Consider the following 21,674-nt stretch of genomic DNA (forward strand, 5'->3'; position numbering starts at 1 on the left):
AGCCGTCCGCTCTTGTCTGATCTCGGTTCTCATTGCTCTTACCGGTCAGCCAATGAGAAAGAACCTTTCTTTGCCGGTGCACAATGTAAGCAGTATTCATGTGAGCCAGCGGAGGTCACACAGTAAATTAGCTTGAAATTGACCTGCAGTGGCATGTGGTCAATGCAGGATTGTGTAGCTGGTCTCTCGTCCATTTAACCAATCTTCTTGCTAATCTGTCATGAGTAAAAATGCTGAAAACAATTGTTGCTGCTCATGCTGAGTGAAGGGAATAGAAAAGAAAACAATTTTACCAAAAAAAAGTGCTTGTAGTTAATATGTATTAAATGAAGATGATTTTGAATCAGTTGTGCACAGTTGACAGCTGGTGTTGTACAGCTGTGGGTAGAAATGCAGAACCAACCATTCAAAAGACATTATTCTTCCTCATCTGAGATAAATTCTCACCAAACAGGAAGGTTAATCTTAATTCTGTTGCCCTCATGTGAACTACTTTCAGGTCAGTTAATGTTGCTGGAAGTCATTGATGTCACATTGAAACTGATTGGAAAGAAATCAATCTCCGACCAACAAGGTAGGGCTTTTGTACTTTGTACTTTTTATGTATACTGGGGTGGATGCTGAAACCTAAAATATGGAAGGACTGACATCATCTAAAAAGTAAACAGTTGAAGCATAAAATATTTGCAAAACCTTTAGATCACAATTATATGTATATAGCTACATTTTCACAGTTGTATAAATATACAGTATTGTACATCTCTTAACCTTATGAACATAATCACTCTTATCAACAATATAAAAAACCTAATAGGCAGAAAAATGTACAGTGATAATAATTTGCTACCATTCACCAGTATATAGATACATACAATATAAAGTATATTCAGTACAAAGAAATATGACAGACATACAAGTGTACACTCTAAAAAATGCTGGGTTAAATACAACCCAGTGCTGGGTAAAATAGGGACAAACCCAGCAATTGGGTTGTTTTGACCCAGCGGTTGGGTTAAACATTTAATCAAACCGCTGGGTCAAAACAGCACAATTGTTGGGTTGGTCCCTATTTTACCCAGCACTGGGTTGTATTTAACCCAGCATTTTTTAGAGTGTAGTGTAATAATCACAATAATTTATTCTAGAAATTGTAGTACCAAAGTCGACCAAAATTACAATGTGTTGCATGCGAAGTGCTCTCTCACGAGAGGTACAGAGCAGAAATTAAGTTGTTAATTGTTGAAAATCTTATGATCCACTCTGTAAAGGTGCACGTACAAACGTCAGCTGAAATATGGCAAGTCACATGAGAACCAAAAAGCATGTGATGACATAACAACATTGGTCATAACTAGGGTTGGGTACCGAAATCCGGTACCAATATGGCACATACTAACCGGTATGTAATAAAACCGAATCAGAATGCAGATTTCGGTGCCTCATATCGGTGCCATGCTTGAGCGATCGATTGAAATATGTGTCCTCTGGTTCTCCGAAACGGACGTAAGAAGCATCATGACTGGCACCACACGGGAAAAATAATTTCCCAACTGAGAAAATGCACTTGAACTCAAGTCGGAAAGCCCTAATAATACAAATCCAAAACATCTTTGTAGTAACGAGAGTGTCCATGTTGTTTTCACATTCCGACTTAAAAGCACAACTCGGGAAATGAGAGCATCTGAGGAGTGCGTGAATGCAGTAGATGCCTTTGTCCATATAAGGGATTTCCTGGAGGGTCATGAGTTCGTTACTTCTGTGACTGGATATGTGGATTTACTGTACGCAGGTTGCCCTCTGGCATCCAGTATAAATGAAGCAGACATCATCTGTTTATAGTGCTAATGGCCAATCCATCATTTTTGGGGGAATTTTTATTTATTTATTTTTTAATAAGTATAGGTTCAGGCATCGTTTAGACACCGGAACGTTTCTTAAGGCAGCACATTTTTGACGATTGCACGGTTTGATGGTTACAGTCGCTACTGAGGTTGTAGATGAAGATCGTTGAATAAAAACTTGATATGGCTTCATGTGGATTCTGAAAATTTGAATTACAGTGCAAGAATAAAAGGTTGTTTGTGATCCTTTATTGTTACATTTTTGGAGTCATAGCACATTCAGAAAACTGCAGTGGATAATAAAATATTTCATAAGTAATGGTTAAATTATTACAGAATTCTTATTCATTTTAAGGTTTTAAAGTGTAGTCTTGTTTAACATGTAATCATTTGAAAGAGTTTGCACCAGAAGTGTCACTGAACAGAATGAATTGATATCATTTCAAAATTAGTAAATAAGTCATAACACATACATAATATCAGTGATAGTCAACAACAATAATATGAACCAATTAATTGCATGAATTAAATATTAGATTAAATAAGGACCCATTACATTTGTACATTTGTAAATTTCTCCATATAAACATGATTTACGTTTTGCTGTCAATACATTAATACTGTATGTTTTATTGTCTATTAAAATGCAGTGGTAGAATTGATCTATTATCTATTATTATATTATAAGCCTCCCTGTCTATAGAGGCTTTGACAGCTCTGCTCACCTGTAATTGTAACACTAACAAGGGTCTGTAGATTAACATTAGTTAATGCAATAATCTATGAATTACGAATGAACATGAATTTGAAAAATTAACAATAGTATTTAGCAATAAACATCAACCTGCATTAGTAAATGCTAGACAGATCGTTGTTCACAGTTAATTAACATGATACCTAATTCATAATCTAAGTTTAACTGTAAAGCATTGAACTGCTTTACCCTTGTGCGACAGCAGTGAGCAGTGTTATTGTCCTCTGAGTCAGCCCCTCCATTATAGTGAATTATTCATTCATATTCAATAATAAAAATGATAGATGAATGATGCATCAACCACAGTTAAACCAGGTGGAATATGAATCAGATCAGTTCAAGCCTGAAGGTGATTCACTACGAAAGAGATACAGTGCATAAAATTGTTCATTTGTTATTTTATTGTACATTTCTTCTCATGTTCGTACGTCCAATGCTATTACTAACCACTCTTCGTATATTTAGAATGTATCACTAAGGTCCTGGTGGGGGTGTTTTTATGGGCAGGGCTTCACCGTGAGGGGTTTCTGGCTGTTTGCCAAACTGCTGGTTTCCGGTGTGATGGGGGAGATTCCTGTAAAGCCAACACAACGGTTAAAAGGGACTAGTCAGGCAGAAGCAGTAACGTTTTCGACGGCCCTAAACCCTGTAATGCCAGCTTCAGGTCTCAGAGGAGTAATATATCATGCTCAGTGTAGTCTGTGCATTATATGTGTGCAAGCTTTTATAGCAGGCTAACTCTCACACAGCCTTCAATTCAATTAATTTGGATTGCATTTGATTGATACTAGTGGAGATGCTGGGAATAGGGTGTAAAAGCCTTTGTTCTGGTCATTGGGAAAACACATCTCGGGGATTCCTGGGATGTTTTTAAGAGGATGTTAGAGTTTGTGGTTGACTACAGAGGGTGGAGAAGATGAAATGAAGGGGTTGGGCTTATAGGGTGGAACCAAGCTAGTTGAGTTTAGCCATATATATTCAACCCAGGCTCACTGGAAAAACGTGCCTATGCCTACACTTTTGCAAAACTCCAAAAAGGATCAAATAAACACACGTGGCATTTCACATAAATTACGATTACAAGGGCAGCTTATTGATTAATAAAGACTTATCTTCAGGTGGTTCCTTGCACAATACTATTTTATGACCTTAAAACACTTTTATCATAGTGCTTGATTTGTAAACTAATACATTTTGAAGTTTGCATCTCATTACCAGTTCCATATGTTTGGCTTTTCTGATGTAGTAAACTTGCTCGATAGCCCACCCGGTACAGCATTGCACTTGCGATGTGAAATGTTCGGCTACGAGTCCCGTGAAACACAAGTCACAATAAAACAGCTCAAAGCTACTGATTAGTTATTCTTAGGGGTGCTTACTAAGTCAAGATCATAGAATGAGAAAAATCTCATATATTTACATTGAAGGAGGAACCCAGGCCTCATCGTACTGACTTGTGCCAGTAACACCCAGAACCATATCCCGACATACTAAAAAAAAAACGGAACACTTTTAGCAATGCCCAAAACACCCTATCATCATGGCGTTTACATTTGTATGAGTAAAGGATTATCACATTATATTTGGAAATGTAAAAATCGAGTTGCTTTTTGTAGTAGCTTGCACAATGAATGATCTCCCTTTGTTTCTTATCCGGGTGTCTCTCTGCTGCTTGGTGATTGCATACATCTTGTTCTATTTGTGTCGTTGTTGAATTGTGGTTGGCTAAGTCATGTCCAGTACAGCAGAAAGTGGTATTGATCCAGTATGACTGTGAAGGATGGGCTTGAACTCAAGCATTAGCATGGTCGATATTCCCCTAAAGGTCCATCTATAGAAAGAGCGGCGTTACTCTTTGATATTTAGCAATATTCACGATTTTGTAGTAGGGCTGTGCGATATTGAAGAAAAATGCGATATGCGATATCATTTTAACATGTTTAGGAACTGAATAATAAAAAGGAAAAATAAAACACTTATTAGTATTTACTCTTTGAATTCAATATGCACTGATTCTTATTTAAGCTACAAAAGTTATTTAGGTAAGAGCAGTGAGTGATTTTCTCTTTGTCTTTTGTTCATGGCTCCAAATATTGCAAGCTGTAGAGATATGCATATTGCGATATGTACATTTGCGATGTTTCGATAATTATGATATATTGCACAGCCCTATTTTGTAGTTTGAAAGTCAAGCAAAAGGTCGTTTCTGCAAATGCATTGCTTACAGCAGGGATTCCCAAAGTTTTTGTCAGCCGAATCAATTTGACCTAAAATATTATATTTTGGCTATTAATATTGGTTTACAGCATGCATGTACTTTATTGTATTCACAAGAAAACTGAAACAGTCATGTTTCAGAAAAAGTAGGGCTGCTCAAATATCTGTATTTGCATTAATAGTTCAAGTATTAAAAAAAAACAAAAAAAAACATGCAGATAATAACATTAATGAAACAAAAAGCCATTCAAGTGTACTTAGAGACACTTTCATGACTGTGTTCCGTAACACACTTAAGTGCACTTTGTAATCATGTCTAATTATTAAACATTTTATTTTCCAAGTATATTTCAAATTTATTCAATTTGTTTTAATCTTTTGTTGTGCTTTCATTTTAATGTGTTGACTAACATACTAAGCTCATGTAAAGTACTTGATTATCATTTTAACTGTAGAGAGTTATTCAATATTACATTTAAAGTAATGGTAATACTTTATATTGAGGACCAATTCTCACTATTAACTAGTTGCTTATTAGCATACATATTACTAGAATATTGGCTGTTAATTAGTACTTATAAAGCACATATTAATGTCTTATTCTGCATCCCTTAATCCTTAAACCCCATACCTAAACTTAACAACTACCTTACTAACTATTAATAAGCAGCAAATTAGGAGTCTGTTCAGGGAGAATTCTTAGTTAATAGTGAATATGTGCTCCCTATTCTAAAGTGTTACCAAAATAGTATATTTAATAATATATTATAACATGTATGATTATATATTATACTATACTATAATGTGTAAAATTTCATAATTACAGATATGTGATTAAAAATTTATTTGAATACATTACTTCATTTTGCAGTGTCCTTGTTACATGTTACATGTACTTACTATAGTAATAATATAAAATTATTCATAATTACAAGCAATTAACCCTAAACCAAGCCCTAATGCTGTAAGTATACGTTGTTAAATAAAATTACTCAGTACTTAATCATATAATTACGCTGTAACAAGGATACCTTAAAATAAAGTCATTGTGTACATTTAAGTACTTGCTAATATTAATTAGGTTACACTTTATTTTAAGGTGTCCTTGTTACAGTGTAATTATACATTTAAGTACTGAGTAATATTAACTACATGTACTTACTATATGGTTAGGTTAGGATTAGGGTTTGGCGTAGGGTACCTTGCATGTAATTATGCATAATTAATTGCTATTATAATAGTAAGTACATGTAGTTAATATTACTCAGTACTTAAATGTATAATTACACTGTAACAAGGACACCTTAAAATAAAGTGTTACCATTAACTAACAATACTTATTATAGGGTTAGTATTAGGGTTTAGTTCAGGTAACTGCATGTAATTATTCATATTTACTGTTATTACTATAGTAAGTACATGTAATGTATAACAAAAGCACTGCAAAATAAAGTGTTACCCATACAGTAGTACACTATAACCATATTTCCAGGATAATAAAAGTAATAAAATTACACATAAAAAATGTATTTAAATGGATCAAAAAGCACTCCGAAGTTCATTTAATTGCATTTAATATACATTTAAGCTATGATAAATATTCATTTAATTGCAATTAACATGTATTTAAAGGTCTGAAAACATTACATTCAGTTCGCACTTAAGTATATTCCTAAGTATATTATTTCCATAATAACTACTCTTTTTTTAAGATGCTAAAGTTTACTTTTTAACAAGGGAAAAACTAGCTTTTGAGAGCTTGAGGAGACAAAAAAATGTATCTTTAAATGAGCAACAGGAGCAGTCAAGAGATTGTTAAACCTGGAGCTCATTGCACGCTCCCCCATTTGAAAGGGATATTATGTCATGGTTGTGTTTGGCCCTCGTTTCAGGACAGAGGTTGAATGGGGCATTCGTTGGCATTTGTTCTGATCCCTCTTTCCCAGTCCAGAATGGAAAAGACGGGGAAGAGAGCAGAGAAGAAATAGGGTGGTCTTTCCACGCAGTGGTTGAGGGGTTTGAAGTTTCGGTCTGGACTGGAGGTGGGATTTCAGCGTCCTGGAGAGAGCGGCCGCTCTTTCCTGTTTTTCTCTTTGCTGCTTTTATGTCTCTCTTGAGTGTTTTTTTTAATTATTTGCATTTGAACATACTTGTGTGTTATCTTCATATGCCAAAGAAAATTAGAGTAGGATCAGTAGAAAGTCGACTTATGGTCAAAAAGAACAGACTTTCAGCAACTCCTGAGTCTTGTTGTGACCACACACTTGTACCAGGCTTTTTACCAGAGCATAGGGATATCATTCCCTGTTCAGCCTCCCCCAGCATTCCTGAGTCTAGCTGTGAAACCTCATTGAACAGAAACAGAGCCACAGCCATGCTATTATTATCATTATTTCAGTTTGACACCTAAATGGTGTTTTACAAGTCGGTCTCCATTCACACTCTTAATTAGAACCCAAACATGTGTTTTTCTTGGCTGGATCGTTACCTAACACTAAAACTGTTAAAAACATTTTTGTTGATTAAAAGGAAGCTGAAATAAAATATAAGCATTCAATTAAAAACTTGATTACGTGAAACTTGAAAACTTGAAAATTTTTTGACAATGAAAAATGGATCAACAATAAAAACTGAAATAAAATAAAATTAAACCTAAGTAGTAATATTCAAGAAGAACATAAACTAATAAAAATGACAAAAGCACATAACAGAATTACTAAAAAAAATTAACTAAAATTTAAATGAAAACTGAAAATATCAAAATAAAAGCTACTTAACAATATTAATAAAAACTAAAATAGTATATAAATAATATTTAAAAAAAAACCTGGGCTGAATGAATGAAAAATAAGTGTTGACTTAACTCTTTGCCATTGCATTAAGTAAAACGAATAAATAACAATAAGAATAAGGCTTATGCATATTTTATTTTTTTATTAAAGAACACACCGGGGCTAGTTGTCACAATGGGAGCCTGCTGTTAATCGAAACTGATTTGAAAAGAATATATTTTCTTGATGTATGAAAAACCTTTTAAAGCACTGTTTGTGTAAGAAATGTACTAGATTTTTTTGTTGTTGTTTGTCATTTAGGAAATGTTTACATGACACCGTTTTCAACCTAAAAGCAAAACTTGGTCACACTTTATTTTAAGGTCCAATTTTCGCTATTAACAAACCATTAACTACAACTTTTGCCTCAATAAACTCCTAATTACTGCTTATTAATAGTTAGTAAGGTAGTTGTTAAGTTTAGGTATTGGGTAGGATTAGGGATGTAGAATATGGTCGTGCAGAATATGTGCTTTTACTTATAAACAGCCAACATATTAATAATAGGCATTCTAATAAGCAACTATTTAATAGGCCTGAAGAGTTTCGGTGTGACCTCACAGAGCTAAACACTCAATGACACGTGGTCTAATCTGGTCGCTCTGCCCGACATGCTGTCTGCACACTGTGTGTATAAACGGCACGCTGAGAGGAACCCTGACTGAATTACCCAAGAGTTAGACTCACAGCCTAACAACTTTCAGACGTGTTACCAAGTTACTTGTGATTTAATCTGGGCCGCCGCAGTTCCCACAGTGTCTCGCTTTAGCGTTTAAAGGGAGGAATTCCTCTAAGCCATCTCATCTCTGCCCATTGAGTTTAATGGAAACCACATGCATTACATTCAGCAGGGAAGTAAAAGGCATTTTCAGTCTCACCCTGGACGCCCCACACGGGCTGAAGGGTGTTTTTGTTTCCAGTCAGGTTGTATTTGTGATTTCTTTGGAACAGCTATTGACGTGCTGTGTAATTTAGAGGTAGCATACTAACATCAGACATGTCTTACATCAAGCCAGTATCATGTTATGAGTGCATGTCAATGCTTTTGGATAATGCTGTGCTATTTGTAGACCGTGCTTGTTGCCAGAATGTCTTAATGTTTCACTAGGTTTGTGCATTTTTACTATGGTTTTGTACGTTGATCTATTGTATACAGTATTTTGGCAATTTATTTTACATCTCGTGAAGCTTTCTGGGGAGAAATTTTGTAATGCTAAAGATAATGTGTGTTAGACATTTATTTGCTAGTATAACAGTCTATTATTTGCTATATATAACAGTCCTAAAACCTGACAAAATAATTGAACTGGAGGACACAAAGATTTGTTTAAAAGAGATTAGCACTTTCCCTTGTGAAAAAGAAGTATACTTTTAAAAAGAGCACTTATTGTGGGGGAAAAAAGCGAAATGCAAACTGAATGTAATGTTTCAGACACAAAATCGAATGTAACATTGCATATTAATTAAAAAGGAAAATTTAAATTAAATGCAAATGCCTGAACTCTAGAGTGCTTTTTTTGTAACATTTTGAAAAAAAATTATACTACTTTGGTTCCTCTACATCAAAATTTCATGTTTAATATAATGTTGTGTTTCTTTGTTCTTGTTTTTGAAATTTACTCATTTTTGAGTGAAAATTGTTTCCACACTTAATTTGTTTCAGTGTAAACTAAAATATGCTTTAATGTAATTTCTATCAATGTATTAGAATATATTTGCAATTACACAGTTGTAATGATTAAGTAATTTAGTACATTTAAAATATGTTCATTTTAAAATGTAAAATGAAATAATGCACTACAGTTACAGTTATAATCAAGTACTTTGTATGCATAACGTTAGTCAGCACATCAAAATAAGTGTACTTCTATAAAGCATGACAAAAAATTTAAACAATAAATAAAAATGTACGTAATTCAACATTTTTAGTTTAATAAAAAGTTTATTTAAAATGACTAAAGTGCACATTTTAAAGTTTGTTAAACATAGTCATGAAAGTGTCTCTCTACTACACTTAAGTGGCCTTTTATTTCATTTAATATTATATTAGTTGTTAGTACACTTTTTTGTAGTACACTTCTTTTTCTCAGTACACTTCTTTTACACAAGCGCTGGTATGTTCCTCTCCAGGAAGTTTTTATTTAATTATTAATGTCCTGTTTTTTAGGATATGTCAGTACAGGAAAGAAAACATCATTTGTCAAGCCTTTTGCTTCAATACAAGGAAACTTATTTTAGCACTTGATAATGTTAGCCGCTCATACATTTTAGTAGATTGCATTCTACTGAAGACGTCGCTGCATCCAAAGTGCTTTTGAGCCCCTCACTGACATGTGGAGCCAAACAGAGGATCATTTATTAACCAGACGCAACACACGGCCTCATGGGACACACTAATCAATGATGCTTTACCTGACAGGACAGACAACAGCCATGCATGCTTTCAGCAGGCTAAAGTGCTCTGAATCTAATGAGAGATCAGTCTTGCAGGAACTCCAGAGACTATTGAACAGAACTGAATTTTTAAACCCGAGTTTTTCATAATCATTATACATCAAAATAATCCCTTTAAGAGTCACTGTTAGTATTGTGACTACAGAATACAATAATGACATAATATATTTGGACAGAATGCACATAGTTAAAAACACATACATCACGAAAAATAAAATAAAATAAATCTAAAGTACTAAAACAGTTACTCTTCAGCTTTTCTATGAGTACACAGTACAATGTATTGGAATTTTCTAATTTGTTTTTTACAGTGTACTCCTCTAGTATTCTGTTGTATTGAGTTTTTAAAGATATTGTTTGACCCTTTGCCATAAGGAGTCGGCGCTATTTCTGGCAGGGGAAAGAGCCACTAGGAAACGGTCTGAGCGGTCAATGATGGTTACTCTTGCCCAGGAATGGCATCTGAGAGGCGGCATTTAAATTAGCCCAGCGGTTCCTCTTGCAGGAGCTGAGAATAGATGAGCCCTGTTGGGTGATGAAGGTTTACGACCGCCAGTGAACTCAAGGTCATCACTCTGAAAATATGAGCCGTAAAACCACTTGTTATGCGCATTTTGGAAAATGGCATTAAAAAAGCTGAATGGAAACACCAAGATGTGCATAAATAAAAAAAAAATGCATATAAAAAACTGAGTTGATCCGATGAGAAACTATGCACACAAACTAGATGGAAACACATTTACGGAATAAATTCCACATTTAAAAAGTCATGTGACTTGATGGCATAGCTGGACTAACCAGCAGACATTAATGCATGAGCCAAAGTCTGTATAGTCAAAGTGGTTTGCTATTACCTCCCAGAACTGAACACAACTGCGCTCCCAAACAGCAGACATCCTCCTCCGAAAGCAAGATAAAACATGACCGCATTTATTGCGTTTCGTCTGCGAGCTCTGAGGCGCAAGTCATTTATTTTATATGAAAAAAGACCCACAGTGGCTTCTACTGCAGCAAATGACCTTTTTCTTAGTGATATTTGGCGCTAGTTTATCAGGGTTTTGTTCTCTTCGTCTTGCTGGATGGAAACAGTGCTTTATTTGCAAAAGTGTTATGCCATGTTCCAATTTTGCGCATAAGTTAAATTCACAACTTTGGATGGAAACACAGCTAGTGAGGTTGCGAAGAAAAGGAGAGTTGCAAGTGGTAAATGTACTGTGACGAGAACAGACAAAGAACTGAACCAAACTAGCAGTATAAATACACAGGACAAATGAGGGGGAAAATAAGGAACAAGTGGGACTGATCGATTAATAAATGAATAACTACAGGAATGAATAAATACTAAACCGAAAGTAGAAAACACAGACACTACGTGATTTGTGTTTTCCAAGAGCATAGTTAGATAGATAGTCCAATGATTTCAGGTTGTATTAAATCAGATATTATAACCATATATTTATATATTATAAAAATTCCACATTCACCGTAGTTTTTCTGAATACATGTGTATTATAGTGATTGTTGTGAAACTGAATGCACTGCTTATACTTTGTCTTTTTGTTGTAGATGGACCTGAAGCTACTTTTCATGTCAACATTATTCGGGATCATTTGTTGCAGCAGCGCACAGCAAGGTAATGTGAACTCCGTAGTTTCTAATTCACTGTATTTCTGTCCAGTGCACTGTAACTCTGTCCGACTCCATCAGAATTAATAAGCGCTGGGTTTCTATGAGGATAACTAATCATTCTCTCTCCAGAGCGAGCGTTAAATACTGATGTCATTACTCAGAACGCGCTCCACCCAGCGCGGTCGGAGCATTATCCATCATGGAAAACATAGAGTAGTCATCTTGGCTCTAATTACAGCGAGCCGGAGTGATGTAAATGAATCGAAGCTGTAGATGTGAAATGCTCTCCGTCTCTCCTGTTCTGCAGAGGGCAACGAGTGCATCAAAGCCAACGCTTTATCCTGTGGCGAGTGCATACAAGTGGGGGCTAAATGTGGATGGTGCACTGATACAGTGAGTAGTGTTCAGATGCCATGGTCATTCTGTTCTTTAACACATTTACCTACCCAGTATATTTATGCTGAATCACACTCACATTCATGCTGACTAATCAGAGCTGTACTGATAGACCAAGAGCATGATTACCAGTCTGATATCGCTTTTATACAACAGTTCAATAAACAATTGGACCAAACAGGCATAATGCAGAAGAAAATGACTCTAGATGTTAATAGGTTTGGCAGATTTGCCAGGAACAGTAATGACGGATGGATGTTGTCATTCCATTCATGCTCGGAAATCTCATTCTTTTCTGCATGGAAACATCTTGGTGATGCTTGAGATTCCTTCTAGGAGACCTTATAAGGAATTTCAAACATCAGTAAAGTTTTTTGTATTTTATTTTATTTCAGATAGCGTTTATTTCAAGTAACGGAAATGTTTTTTATGGTTTTAATTTAATTTTAGTTCATTAGAATAACCCTGCAAACTAGTACTGCAGGTACAGTGATGATGATATCATTAATATTGTCTTATTAACTATGTTAGTACACTGTAAATAAATAAAATACATTTTACAGTTACACTACACATTTCATTACTGAATTTTAAATATCAAGTGTCATAACACAACAGTTATTTCTTTAGATTAATTAACTGTAAGATGATTTTCTTTACTAAAGGTTTCTTTTTATTATACACTCTCAATGTGTAACCATGCAAAAATTGTACCTTTAACATCTGCATATTTTTTCTGACAGTGCATGGTTTTTAATTTTATAGTATGTGCTTAGTATGTGTGAGATATGTACACCAGTTTACGAAATTAAACATTTTATTCAGCAAGGACACATTAAAAATGAGTGAAGCCATTTTTAATTAAATATAAAAAAATATTTCTGCTGTTCTTTTGAACTTTATATTCATCAAAGAATCCTGAAAAATAAAATGTATCACAGTTTCCACCAACATTTTTAGCAACTGTTTTCAACATTGATAATAATCAGAAATGTTTGTTGAGCAGCAAATCAGCATATTAGAATGATTTCTGAAGATCATGTGACACTGAAGACTGGAGTAATGATGCTGAAAATACAGCTGCGAATCACAGAAATACATTACAGTTTAACAGATATTCACATAGAAAACAGTTATCTTAAATTGTAATAATATTTCACAATATTGCAGTAATAATACTCATGAAAAAAGAAACCAATGTGAAACACCACAAACAGACGTTGAGGGAAACAAGAAACATGACAATAGTAGCAATCAATTCATAATTTTAAAGAAATACAACTTAAAGATAAGGTTGTAAATTATTAGAATTTTTATAATCCTTTTTACGATGGATTCACTGCTTCATCGACATCTTCAAAGAATCTGACATGCTTAATTCACATAAGCTCTTATATTTACTCCCCATCAGGAGTTTCTGAAGCAGGGCGAGCCGACGTCAGCGCGCTGTGATGAGCTGGAGTCGCTCAGGAAGAGAGGCTGCGACAAGATCGAGAACCCTCACGGGAGCCAAAGGATCCTCAAGAACAAAGCAGTGACCAACCGCAAGAAAGGAGCAGAGAAACTCCGACCCGAGGACATTACACAGATCCAGCCTCAGAAACTCAGCCTCAACCTCAGATCCGGTGCCAACTCACAATCTGAAATCCTTGTTGGTTTTTATTGATCTGTGCAAGTAACTAAAGGAATATTAATGTTTTTTTTGTTTTGTTTTGTTTTTGTGAATGAATTATTCCTGTAGGGGAACCTCAGAATATCAAACTGAGGTTCAAGAGGGCAGAGGACTATCCCATAGACCTGTACTACCTGATGGACCTGTCCTACTCCATGAAGGATGACTTGGAGAACGTCAAGAACCTAGGGACTAGTCTGATGAAGGAAATGTCCAAGATCACCTCAGATTTCAGAATAGGTGAGAGTCTTATCAAATCAAAACAAAACCCTCCTGTAGTTTTGCTTGAAACATTGTCCCCGTTACATACTTGTTTTAAACATGTAATAGCATTGTAATATATGTGAAGCATATATGTTTAATAAGTTTATCATATCTGTCAAGGATACATTTTATATCAAATGTATGAATGGTAATGTGTTAAAAGGATTTACTTTTGAATATATGCATCTCAAATTACAAATATCATGTGTCAAACTGCATGTTGATTTTCAATACAGCTTTCCATAAAAATGTCTTTCTCTATATATATATATATATATATATATATATACGACGGTTCGGTTCAGTTCGGTACAGTTTCGGTACAGCAGGGGGGAAAACTAAACATATATTAGTATTTTTTTTCATTAAACTGGTTTACTGAATGAATTGCTCTTTCTTTAAATAAATTCAGTTATAATTACATTTTTTTAGGGATAAAAATCTACCTCGGCTTATGCTTTAAACTATAGTGAGCCCTTTTACATTAGGCCTACTATAAGGTTACAGTTAACAACAGAGCCCAAACTTAAATTGAATTACTATTTATTTTTTTGAAATAGAACAAGCAACACTCAACTTAAAAAAAAATGTATGCAAACATGTAAATTGCACATAATGCAGTTTTTAAACTAACCTCTAAATTATAACATTTCTAAATGAAATGCAACGTGACGTTTTATTTACAACCTGTTTTATTGGCATCTTTCCGCGGGTGAAACACTGATTGAACGATTACATGAGGCGTGAGATGTTCATTCATGTTTATTTCGCGTTAAAACTAGTAGTAAAGAGGAAGAGATGATCGCGCTGCCGCTTGAACTGAGAGGCGTTTATACAACGATCGGTCGCGCAACATCAAAGAGCGCCAAAACGGCATTCATTGTTTGAATTTCCTGAAAAAAGGACATAATTTGAAAGATGAGACTTTGTTTCTTATCAAAAGTAACAATATATAAAACTGGAAGTTTCCAAGTTCTATATATATATATGTGTATATATATATATATATATATATATATATGTATATTAAAAGTATTAGTATTTTCTTGAAGCACCAAGCTTTTATCTTAATATTTTAATAATTTAACAATGCATTCTCATGTTTACGGTTCTCTGATGTTGGTTAATGATCAAATGACATGCAGGAAAACAAGTGTTTTATTTTAAAATTATTTATTTACATTATAGGGCAGTTAGATTTGGTAATAAAATATATCATGATTATTTTTGCATATATTATGATTTGAACTTCAATATGATAATACAATTGTTTTTGAATTATTATTATTATTATTATTATTATCTTAACTCTAATTATAAACAAAATTAAGTAGGAAATATGTTATTGTAATAATACAAAAATAAAACAATAATATTTGATAATTATAATAGTTTTATTTTACACAACATGTTACAATTCTAAAAGCTTTTATTTTGGCGGAAAACTGCAGGGAGACCTTTAAGTCTGTGTTTAGTTAGTTAGACAACTATTTCTAAATGCTTCTCATTTCTGATAAAATGAAAACTTGTGAAAACACAACGTAAATTAACACATATGTAAGTCTACTTTGACTAATTTTAACAAATTGTCATGAAACCTGTTTGGAAAACCCTGACTTAGAATATTACTTTTATAACCTGTAATTAAATGATAAAATAAGACCTAATCAAAACTTTCCTCACACTGCCAAATCCATTAGAGACACGAGCAGGCATGCACTTAAAGCTAAGATGATGCTTTGCTTACCTTCGGATAGGTTTTGGCTCTTTTGTGGAGAAGACGGTGATGCCGTATATCAGCACGACTCCAGCCAAGCTCCTGAACCCCTGCACAGGGGACCAAAACTGCACCAGCCCCTTCAGCTACAAGAACGTGCTGAAACTCACCAGCAACGGGCAGCAGTTCAACAGTCTGGTGGGACAACAGCAGATATCTGGCAACCTGGACTCACCTGAGGGGGGGTTTGATGCCATCATGCAAGTGGCAGTCTGTGGAGTGAGTGAAAAACAACATTACTGATTATTGACTGTGCACTGAGAATATGTGCGGGTCATTCCTGAAATGTGACCCTGGAGCACAAAACCAGTCATAAGGGTACATTTTTCGAAATTGAGATTTATACATCATAAAGCTGAATAAATCAGCTTTCCATTGATGTGTGGTTTGTTAGGATAGGACAATATTTGGCCGAGATACAACTATTTGAAAATCTGGAATCTGAGGGTACAAAAAAATCAAAATATTGAGAAAATCATCTTTAAAGTTGTTCAAATGAAGTTCTTAGCAATGCATATTACTAATCAAAAATTAAGTTTTGATATATTTACGGTAGGAAATTTACAAAATATCTTCATGGAACATGATCTTTACTTAATATCCTAATGATTTTTGGCATAAAAGAAAAATGTATAATATTGACCCATACAATGTATTGTTGGCTATTGCTACAAATATACCCCAGCGACTTAAGACTGCTTTTGTGCTCCAGGGTCACAAATGTGGTGCCTCTTGCCATAAAATGCTGAACAACATGATTTTTAAATCATGCAGAGTATTTAACCTTCTTAAGTAATATTTTACTTATTATTTTCTATCAAAAATCAAGTTCAGGCCAAAGTAATCCACTCTGTTATTATTTTGTCCAAGCATTTTTTTTACGATATTTTCTTAATGTCAGGGGGGAAAAAAGTATTTTATAAAACAAAATTAAAACAAAAAAAATTAGGCCTATATATATATAATTAACAGGGTGGACATTTTTGGTCTTCAATTTCAAAGATTTTGTTTTACAAATGCTTACATTTATGGAAGCTTGTTTCCACCATGAAAAAAAAAAAAGTAATTTCAGTAATGGCTTTTTATCTCACAATTCGTACTTTCTTGCGATTGCTAGTTTATTTCTCACAATTTGGACTTTTCTTCTCAGAATTGTGAGTTTATATCTCGCAGTTGAAACTTAGACACTTGTAATTGCGAGCTAACATCTCACAATTCTGGCTTTGTTCTCTGAATTTTGAGTTTATATCTCAAAATTTTGATTTATAAACACAGTTCTGAGTTAACATCTCGCAATTCTGACTTATTTTCTTAGAACTGCAACTCGGCATCTCGCAATTTCGACTTAAAAACTTGCAATTGTGCATTTATATCTCACAAAACAGAAAAAAATATAAAAATTTTGAGATATAAACTCCCAATTGCGAGAAATAAAGTCACAATTCTGAGAAAAAGTCAGAATTTTAAGATGTAAACTCGCAGTTAACTTGTTTATTTTTTTATCCCGTGGTGGAAACGTGCTTCCATATTTATGTGCCTGAGCTTGGCCAAATTAATTTTTCAAATGTTTTACATCTCTCTGTCATAATTATACAAAGATATTTTAAAAACTGCATTTGATTTTCTACATTTTATGTTTTCCAAAAGGGGCCGAAAATCCTGAAAGACCCAAGCTCTTATTTTGTTTTTGTTTTTTTCAGACTTGATTTTTAAGTGGAAAAATGGAAATGCTACAGTAATATGGCCATTTGTGTCCTCAATCTGTTTTTGTACTTTCAGCTCACTCTTTGTCTCTTCCTGTTGTTTTTTTCTCTTCTCTCTCAGGATCACATCGGCTGGAGAAACGTCACTCGTTTGTTGGTGTTCTCCACAGACGCAGGTTTCCATTTTGCCGGCGATGGCAAACTAGGTGGAATCGTGCTTCCCAATGATGGGAAATGCCACTTAGAAAACAGCATGTACACCATGAGCCATTATTACGTGCGTATAAGACATCTCCAGGTGATTTTCAGAGCAGACTATTGGATGTTTGACAGATTCAACAGAGCTTTTCATTTCCTTTCCTGACTAGGATTACCCGTCCATCGCCCACCTGGTTCAGAAACTGAGTGAAAACAACATTCAGACCATCTTTGCAGTTACAGAGGAGTTTCAGCCTGTTTACAAAGTAGGTCCGCAGATGATTACCGTGTGCCTGAGCAGGAACACTTATATTTTTCTCTGTCTGGAGCCGGTAGTATCTTTCCCTGTGAGAATTTTTTATCTTTCTTGTACTTGACCGGATTGAAGCCAACTTTTGATTTGTAAAAGTTTCCACCTGGCCTGTAGTCTTTTTCCACACTAGTTAAAACTTAGGAAACTTTATAGTGCTTGCTGGATTTAAACAAATCACAAACGCTAAGTATTAAATGTAAGCACATAACATGTTGTTGCTGCATGAATGATTCCTCAATTCATCCCATATGGCAAAAAATATATTTTTAAATATATTTCAGAATATACAAAACAATCTACGTTTGCTAAAATATGTTTCATAATATATTTATGTAGATATATTTTCTGCCAATATATTATATGTATATATATATATATATATGAGTATATATGGCCACATTTGATGAAAAACTTGATATGATGTCTGTAACGCGCGTGAACATATAACACATTTAAATAAAATTCAACAAGGAACAGACTTTGCAATGTTCCAAAAATACAATATTACAACATTTAAAAATGAAACATTGTTAAATCATTATAAATCAATTTTGACCTCTAGTAGGCTATTCCATCCATATTTGCATTTTGCCTAAATGTAGGCTTCTGTAAAACTGGAAATGTATTTTCTTGCACCTGAAATACATTTTAAAATATATTTTGGTATATGAAGGTTTCAGTTTCAAAAATATATTTAATTGAGCTTCACTGTGTGTATATTTAGCATATATTTAAAACATTTTTTTTTTTTTTGCTGTATGGGATGTGGCCTGTTGAGGCGAGATATGCTATTACTTTTCTAAGTGATCAGACTTATAAAATTCACCTGCTGAGTGATAAAACAGGCAACAAAATCCCATAGACTTGCATTGAAAGAGCCATAGCTGGAGACTGTGTGTTACAAATGGATGAACTGTAATATAAAAATTCCATATCAAATATTTCACCACTGCGAGACTAAAACTCTCAGGCATCTGCACAGTTTGAATCCAGCTTCTCTCTATTTGGAAAGCCACAAGCCCAAGATAGTTTCCCAGTTTGGAATGATCCGAACGCCAAGGTCATAATTTAGAGTTCCTGCCTGCAGTTTAACAGGACTGTTGTAAAACAAACACCCTGCGTCCCTGTGCTGAAGATCCATGAATCATATGTTTTTTTCTCTCTTTCCACAGGAACTTAAAAACCTGATCCCAAAGTCTGCAGTCGGGACACTTTCAGCAAACTCCAGCAATGTTATCAATCTTATTATTGATGCCTACAATGTGAGCCGATGAAGTTTCTTTACAAATATCTGCCGTCTTTAAAGGAACTGGGCTGATTTCTGTTTTTTCTCAGTCTCTTTCCTCAGAGGTGATCCTTGAGAACAGTAAGCTTCCTGAAGGAGTGACCATCACCTATCAGTCGCGCTGTAAGAACGGAGTGGTGAATGAGGGAGAGAACGGAAGAAAGTGCTCTAACATCTCCATCGGAGACGAGGTGAGGCCAAATCAACACAAAGCAATATGCATCATCCGTCGCGTCATCCACAGCAGAAACCGCTAGCCTGTTGTTTTCTATTTCCAATGCATTCCCAGGTATCATTTAACATTAATATCACGGCTCAAGGCTGCCCCAAACAAGGCAAACCTGAAAGCATTAAGATCAAGCCCCTGGGCTTCACTGAGGAGGTGGAGATCTTGCTCAACTTCATCTGCGAGTGTGAATGTCACAAACACGGCATCAAGAACAGTGACATGTGTCATAACGGCAACGGCACGTTTGAGTGTGGAGCCTGCAGGTGAGACTCTCCTCACATAACAGTCCTGCGTTTGCTCAGAAAAACAAATGACTGTGTTTCATTGCTAAATTACATTTTATGAGTTTTCCTGGAAGGTGAAGCAAGTTGCAAATACTCAGCTTAAAGGGATAGTTCACCCAAAAATTAAAATTCTGTCAATAATTATTCACACTCATGTCGAATGTCACAAACACGGCATCAAGAACAGTGACATGTGTCATAACGGCAACGGCACGGTTGAGTGTGGAGCCTGCAGGTGAGACTGTCCTCACATAACAGTCCTGTGTTTGCTTATATAAATGCATGTCTTTGTTTAATTGCTAAATAACGTGTTAAAATTAATGCAGTTAACGCACCTGCCCTGCCCCTTACATATGTCATCTTACATCTCAATAAGGTGTGTTCAACTTGAAGCAGCGCTGCGCAGATCAATCAGTGTTTGACATCAAGGGACCGCGAGAGCAATACTTTGATTCGCAGTCCTTTGATGCCCCGTATGAGTTTTTGTCTAATATTTATATCATATGATATAGTTAAGCAATACCAGCACGAGTGCCAATGTGATTTTATACAACAGTATAATAAATGAGAACTTAATATTGTGTTATTTTAGGCACAATATTGACTGTTTTTGCTCAGTTTTGCCAACGCAAATATTAACTATAAAGCCACAGCAGAACTATTGTGCGTTTCTGAGCAACACGCAATGTCTGAATGAACCTGTGTTTTGAACGAATCGGGTGAACCATCGATTCAATGGCCCTTTCATAACGAGAGCCATTTACTTCATTCCTGTATGAATGAATCAGCCATTTGAATGAATGAATGAATTATTTTTTTTATTATTAAATGGATATTTCACACAAAAATGAAAAAAGAAAAGAAAATGTCTTTCTAACGCTACTTTTGGTATCTATGTCATGCTTTTCTAACACAATAATGGCTTTAAATGATCTTTCGTGGGTAGGATCTTTCTCAGCCAAATTTAATGTAGCGATTAACTAGATGCAATTTAACTAAATGTATAAAATATATGCATTTTTTATATCAACATCAAAATCATATACAATACCATTATACCAAAATTCACTGTATTACAGTAAAAAAAAATCTAGAATGCAATGATTTATCTAAATCAGCATACATTAAAGACAATATAATGTCAATAGTTTTGTTTTTTTTTTTAATATATGCTAAATGTGGTTCCTGTGGCTCAGTGGTAGAGCATTGCGTTACACATGACAAAGGTCATGTGTAAAAAGAAATGTATAGCCTGAATGCACTGTAAGTTGCTTTGGATACTTGTCAAAAGTTTGGAATAATTAAGATTTTTTCAAATGAAAAAATATATTAATATACACTACTAGTCAAAATTTAGGAATAATAACTTTTTTTCTTTTGTTTAATGTTGTTGAAAGAAGTCTCTTCTGCTCACCAAGGCTTCATTTATTTGATCAAAAATACAGTAAAAACTGTAATATTGTGAAATAATTTTACAATTTAATTTAACTGCTTTCCATGTGAATATGTGTTAAACTGTAATGTATTTCTGTGATCAAAGCTGTATTTTCAGCATCATTACTCCAGTCTTCAGTGTCACATGATCTTCAGAAATCATTCTAATATGCTGATCTGCTGCTCAAGAAACATTTCTGATTATTATCAATGTTGAAAACAGTTGTGCTGCCCAATATTTTAGTAGAAAGAAAGAAAGAAAGAAAAGGAAATTGATACTTTTCATCACAGGAATCACAGCAATAAATTACATTTTATAATACATTCACATAGAAAACAGCTATTTTAAATTGTAATAATATTTCACAATATTACTGCTTTTACTGTATTTTT

General features: G+C 34.5%; 2 protein-coding genes across 4 annotated transcripts in view; both read left to right on the forward strand.

Annotated features, from left to right (window-relative positions):
- The window catches only part of LOC107655695 (integrin beta-1-like), a 24,653-nt gene extending 4,800 nt beyond the window's left edge, over positions 1-19,853 (forward strand). The window contains exons 2-12 of one of the 3 annotated variants that reach the window (XM_016443270.1): positions 500-574; positions 11,664-11,730; positions 12,034-12,119; positions 13,531-13,747; positions 13,864-14,034; positions 15,816-16,054; positions 17,660-17,815; positions 17,907-18,002; positions 19,222-19,311; positions 19,385-19,525; positions 19,624-19,853. In XM_016443270.1, coding sequence (XP_016298756.1) covers positions 11,664-11,730; positions 12,034-12,119; positions 13,531-13,747; positions 13,864-14,034; positions 15,816-16,054; positions 17,660-17,815; positions 17,907-18,002; positions 19,222-19,311; positions 19,385-19,525; positions 19,624-19,830 — 1,470 coding nt within the window. In that variant the 5' untranslated portion in view covers positions 500-574 and the 3' untranslated portion in view covers positions 19,831-19,853. The remainder of the gene's footprint in view (positions 1-499; positions 575-11,663; positions 11,731-12,033; positions 12,120-13,530; positions 13,748-13,863; positions 14,035-15,815; positions 16,055-17,659; positions 17,816-17,906; positions 18,003-19,221; positions 19,312-19,384; positions 19,526-19,623) is intronic. The other 2 variants (XM_016443269.1, XM_016443271.1) reach the window with 2 other exon arrangements.
- A 185-nt stretch (positions 19,854-20,038) lies between these two features.
- The window catches only part of LOC107655675 (integrin beta-1-like), an 11,674-nt gene continuing 10,038 nt past the window's right edge, over positions 20,039-21,674 (forward strand). Inside the window, exon 1 of the mRNA XM_016443245.1 lies at positions 20,039-20,082. Coding sequence (XP_016298731.1) covers positions 20,039-20,082 — 44 coding nt within the window. The remainder of the gene's footprint in view (positions 20,083-21,674) is intronic.

The sequence above is a fragment of the Sinocyclocheilus anshuiensis genome, unplaced genomic scaffold, assembly GCF_001515605.1.
Source record: "Sinocyclocheilus anshuiensis isolate Anshui unplaced genomic scaffold, SAMN03320099.WGS_v1.1 scaffold631, whole genome shotgun sequence".
In the NCBI taxonomy this organism is placed as follows: Eukaryota; Metazoa; Chordata; class Actinopteri; order Cypriniformes; family Cyprinidae; genus Sinocyclocheilus; species Sinocyclocheilus anshuiensis.